We start from the raw sequence: 5,361 nt of genomic DNA on the forward strand, positions 1-5,361 counted from the left end.
AGGAATTAGAATCTGTTAATGAAGTGAAATCTGCCAGGAATTGAAGATGGTGGTGGCGACATAAGGGTTTCATATGTAGTGTTAATAGTAAAATGGGTAATATGGTAATATTCAACAATTTCACTTGAAAGGAATTTTAATTCCTTAAGTTTTTGGATGTAATTTATTTTCTCTCGTTGGAAGAAAAATTTGACTTAGAATCCAATTCCTTTTGAAAGCTTGAATAAAAAAAAAAAATCATCAGATTAGATTCCAATCCGTTGTAATTCCAATGGATTCCAAGCCAAACCACACTACAATTTTATTTTATTTTATAATATTTTTATTTATTTAAATTATTACCCAACTTATCAAAAACTATTTATTCCTATTGATTTGAGAATCCACCGATATGCCCCAAACCCTAATAAAACCTTACTCACTACTTACGATTACAAACAGCATCGCCTCTCGCTATTGCTCCTCACGTCAATTCTCCCCGCTCGTCATCGCCTCCCCTGTGAAGTCACTGGCCGGAGACCTTCGATAGCCACAACTCCGTCGCACCTAAGCCCAGGTTCCATTTTTCTTCCTTCTTTTCTGCTTTCTTTGAACTTCGCAATTGATGTTGGTGGTCGATTTCTTTTTATTAAACCTGTTTCTTTTCATGTGATTTCCTTGTTCACATACGAAATTTCTGTAGTTTTTTTTTAATATCAATCGGCAAGTTCAAGTTCTCTGGAATTCTAATTTGCTAATTGTGTTTGCTGTTCAAATGTATGAAGCCTGATGTGTACAGTGTTTTGTAAAAAAAGGAATGTGTTTGCAGGCAATCTGTTTGATCAAATGCCTGAGAGCGACAGTACTCTATTAATACACATGTTTTCACATATCAATTCTAATATATAAGTTTTAATGTTTAACTTTTGAAATTTGATGTTGTTAACTTGGGAATGAGCAATAGATGCACCTGATTTCCTCCTAGTGTTTTTGAATGATGTTCTTATGATTCTTATATGTAAAAGGAAGCCCTTTTTGGTCATTTAACACATATAAACAGTTTTTTTTGCCAATAACTAAAAAATGCTTATCAGCTTCTGGCATTTTGAAAACTCCATCTGGACACCGCTATAAGCTAATAAGCTATAAGTTAAAAGTGCTTATCGGATACTGATTTTTTGATTGCCTGCTTCTTGACTTTTGGTTCTCTATTTCTTCTCTATTGCTTGCTTGTCGACTTTTCCAGTTGCTACTAAATTTGTTATTGCTGTGAATGCATAGCTTCTTGAGTTATTTAGTGCTTGCTTCTTGAATGTGTGATTCACTTGGTTCTATGTTGACTTCTGGAATTACACTGCTATGATGAGTTAATGACATTGCTAGTGCCCTACTGTGAAGGAGTTGAGTTTGGTAATTTGTAATCTGTTAATCTGTTATATGCAGTTGAGGGGTTAATTGGTAAATGATAAATGTTATGTAACCCTTTTGTGTCATGTGCTTATATATATATATATATATATATATATATATATATATATATATATATATATATATATAACTTTTTGTGATATTAATTCTACATGGTGTGTGTGTATACTCGAAGAAGAGTTTCTGAGTCCTCTTGCATAATTTGTATATGTGATGTTGTTTGAAGCTTTATAATGAACTGAAGATTGTTTCTCCAAGCTATACAAGAGTACCACAGTGATAATCAATTTGAGAAGTAGATAATGATTAATTTATTGTTACAAAACTAATCTTGAAGGTATATGTAAGATTACATGTTATATTCAATTTTTTCATTTTGTTTTAGTTAGGTATATGGTACTAATATTTATCTTGAACTGGATTTGAATTTTGAACCCTAATTTGGATTTTCAGGTGATCAACATTTACTTAGTAGAGAAGAAAAGTGCTAAAACAGAGGAGTGATGAAGCTTGATGTGAATGTTCTTCGGTACCTCTCTAAAGATGACTTCAGGGTTCTCACTGCTGTAGAGATGGGAATGCGCAATGTAATTCACTATTCAATAATACTAATTAAAATTCATTTTTTTTTTTGACTTTTCTCTCATCTAAATAAAAAGAACACTTCTTTTTCTCTTCTCAGCATGAAATTGTACCTGTTGAGCTCATCGATCGCATTGCTTCACTCAGGTGAACCTCTAATCCTTTCCATATCCATTTTTTTTCAATATCTGTAATAATACATATCTATAGCTCCTAATGATCAACTATTTTTTGTTACATTACATATGCCAAAATGATAACAAATACTAGTTTTCTTGGTTGTGTATAGACATGGAGGGACTTATAAGGTGTTGAAGAATTTGCTCAAGCACAAACTGTTGCATCATGACTCTTCAAAGTGTGAGTAATAATACGTCTGTTTTGACTTTTAACATATAACATCTTTTGATTCTTTTCTATACCTAATGGGCATATTTGTCTTTTCTGGTGTAGATGATGGGTTCAGGCTTACCTACCTTGGTTATGATTTTCTTGCTATAAAGACTCTGGTCAACCGAGGTGTATTTTCATCAGTAGGACGCCAAATTGGTGTGGGGAAAGAGTCTGGTAATCCAAAAATTCTTTTACTTTCACACACACAGTCACACACACACACACACAGACAAAGAGTTGTTTTTCTTTATTGTAACATGGATTGTTTTGTTTTGTTTTGAAGATATATTTGAGGTTGCAAATGAAGAAGGTGAGATTATGGCTATGAAATTACACAGACTTGGTAGAACCTCTTTCAGAGCTGTGAAGTCAAAGCGTGACTATTTAAGGCACAGAAGCAGCTTTAGTTGGCTTTATCTCTCTCGCCTTGCTGCTCTTAAAGAGTTTGCTTTCATGAAGGTATCATTGCAATTGCAATTGTAAATCTTAATGATCTTGTTTCTTATCAGTTATTCATTCCATTTTTTTTTGTTTTTCTGAGTAGGCATTACAAGAACATGGGTTTCCTGTTCCAAATGCAGTGGATTGCAATCGCCATTGTGTCATAATGTCCCTTGTTCAAGGCTATCCACTGTAAGCAATCTCCTATTAATTAAATCTTTATTTTGTAACATATTTGAAAAGAAAGTAATGGTATCTTATATTTATATATTCAGTGTTCAGGTGAAGGAGTTGCAAAATACTAACACCATTTTTGAGAAGATCATAGGAATTATTGTCCGTTTGGCAGAGCATGGTCTTATTCATTGTGACTTCAATGAATTTAACATAATGGTATTTATTTAACTTTGTATTTGAATTTTATTGTTAAATTAAAAAACTTTGCTATCGGGCTTACTTCAATTATATATTTTTGTTGCAGATAGATGATGATGAAAAAATCACCATCATTGACTTTCCACAAATGGTATCTGTATCTCATCGAAATGCAGAAATGTATGATTTAAACTTACAAGATGGTTATAGCTATAAGCCTATAACATTCAATGTAGTAAAATTTGATTTGATTTGATGTGATTTAATGTATGTGTTGTTTTAGGTACTTTGATCGTGATGTTGAATGTATTATCAAGTTTTTCAGCAAGAGGTCTGCATAAATTTTAATGACTTGTATGGTATGCTGTTATTGTTTATTAATAAAGTAAAGGTGTTGTGATGTAGATTCAACCTATCTTTTGAAGCGGATGCTGGTGATTCAGATTCAGATTCAGATGCTGAGTCAGATAGTATAAAGCCTCGGTTTTCTTCAATAAAGAAAGCTTCTGGTTTCCTTGACAAGGAACTTTCTGCTAGTGGCTTTAGCAGGAAGGAACAAGCTGATATTGAAAAGGTATTTGATGCATTCATTGATGTTGGCTTCTATCCTTTTTTGATGAATGATGATTTGAAATTCTAACTATATGTATATATTTGTATGTAGTTTACTCTTGAGAAGATTCCTGGTTCTGATGATGAAGAAATAGAAGAAGAAGAAGAAGATGAAGGAGAAATCCAAAACTTTGATTCTTTATGCTCATTGACCAATGTACAGGCTTCTTTATTTGTTAGATATTTTTTTATCATTAAAACCCATCACCTGAGTTTTTTTATCTTTTAATTATGTTATTTAAGGATGAGGAGCAAGTAAAGGCTTGTGGAAATAGTGGGGATGTAGAAGAAGAGGATCAACAACAGCTCTCTGAAGGGAAACAGCCTGTTAAAAGTGATCAGGTAAATGATTGTTTAAACAGTTTTTATTTATTTATTTTTTGTATTTAATTATTGGTTCCAGGTGAAAGATGATGATGATGATGATGATGGTGGTGATGATGATGATGGTGAACTTGCGGAGCGTCTAGCAAAGCAGAGACGACGTGCTATTCAAGCAGCAAGAGCAGGAAGGAAGAGCAACAATGGTTCAAGAAATGCGTATAAAGACAAGGGTGCAAAATCCTCTCATAATTCCAAGATCCAGAAGCAGCAAATGGCTAGTAGTAATTGGTGATTTAAACAAAGCAAATGGCTAATAGTAAGTTGTCATCTACAGGATATATATTTTTGGGTCTTACTAAAAACTCACTCCATACTTTTTTATGTAATATTTTTATAGCCTTTATGTCTAATCGCTTGGGCAACATCATATACATCATCACTTCATCTGTCACAATTGCATTATAAAGAACTATATTTAATAGGCATGGAGTATAAAAATTGGCTATGGGTAGTAGTGTCACGACATGGAAACACAATGAAGTTAGGATTAAGAAAGGTATGCTAAACGTATTTGTTGTAGGTGATCCGTTTATGTTTCTGGATAATAAAGGTTTTATAGAGTACACAAAAGCTCTAAATGGGAAGCTCACTATACAATCTAGGCATAAAATTAGTCGTGTTGTTGGTAAGTTTTATTAATCGTGTTGTTGGTAAGTTTTATCTTTGATGAAAGGAAAAAATCGTTAACTTTCTTTAATAATCCAAACAACAAAATACACTTGACAACGGTACTTGGATTTCGTCGTGTCAAAAAGTTAATCACATGATTATTACAAGGCACTTCATAGATAATAACTGTGTCATGCAAAAAATCATTTTAAACTTCAGACCAATAGATACTCATGTGGGACGTTTGTTACTTGAATGCATACACAAGTGGGGGATAACAAATTGATGACCACGAGCGTGGACAATGGTGCTACAAATGACAAGGTATTAGAATTCTTGATCCGCAAAATGTCCAATTTGTATGAAGGTGGAAAACATTATCACGTTAGATGCATGACTCATGTTTTGAATTTAGTTGTAAAAGATGAGTTAAAATATCACAACACTCACTCCGGTTAAAATATTACACAACATTAAACATTCAACAAATGTATGAATGAATCTGGCTTAGAAGGGGAGAAGTTTTATGTAGAGGGTGTCTAACGAGATGCAATTCGA

General features: G+C 33.0%; 1 protein-coding gene across 2 annotated transcripts; it reads left to right on the forward strand.

Annotated features, from left to right (window-relative positions):
- The first annotated feature begins 387 nt into the window (after nt 1-387).
- On the forward strand, nt 388-4,588 carry LOC111907094 (serine/threonine-protein kinase rio2). 2 transcript variants are annotated; one of them, XM_023902887.3, is made up of 15 exons: nt 388-556; nt 1,634-1,744; nt 1,861-1,994; nt 2,090-2,136; nt 2,279-2,349; nt 2,443-2,556; nt 2,666-2,841; nt 2,927-3,015; nt 3,099-3,216; nt 3,305-3,378; nt 3,482-3,529; nt 3,604-3,772; nt 3,863-3,967; nt 4,054-4,152; nt 4,214-4,588. In XM_023902887.3, exons 3-15 carry the CDS (start codon nt 1,911-1,913, stop codon nt 4,424-4,426), a joined length of 1,407 nt encoding a protein of 468 aa, XP_023758655.1. In that variant the 5' UTR covers nt 388-556; nt 1,634-1,744; nt 1,861-1,910; the 3' UTR covers nt 4,427-4,588. The 2 variants fall into 2 exon arrangements, with proteins under 2 accessions (XP_023758655.1, XP_023758654.1); XM_023902886.3 differs by lacking the exon at nt 1,634-1,744.
- Nucleotides 4,589-5,361: the final 773 nt, after the last annotated feature.

Source organism: Lactuca sativa, chromosome 5 (assembly GCF_002870075.4).
Source record: "Lactuca sativa cultivar Salinas chromosome 5, Lsat_Salinas_v11, whole genome shotgun sequence".
Lineage (NCBI taxonomy): Eukaryota > Viridiplantae > Streptophyta > Magnoliopsida > Asterales > Asteraceae > Lactuca > Lactuca sativa.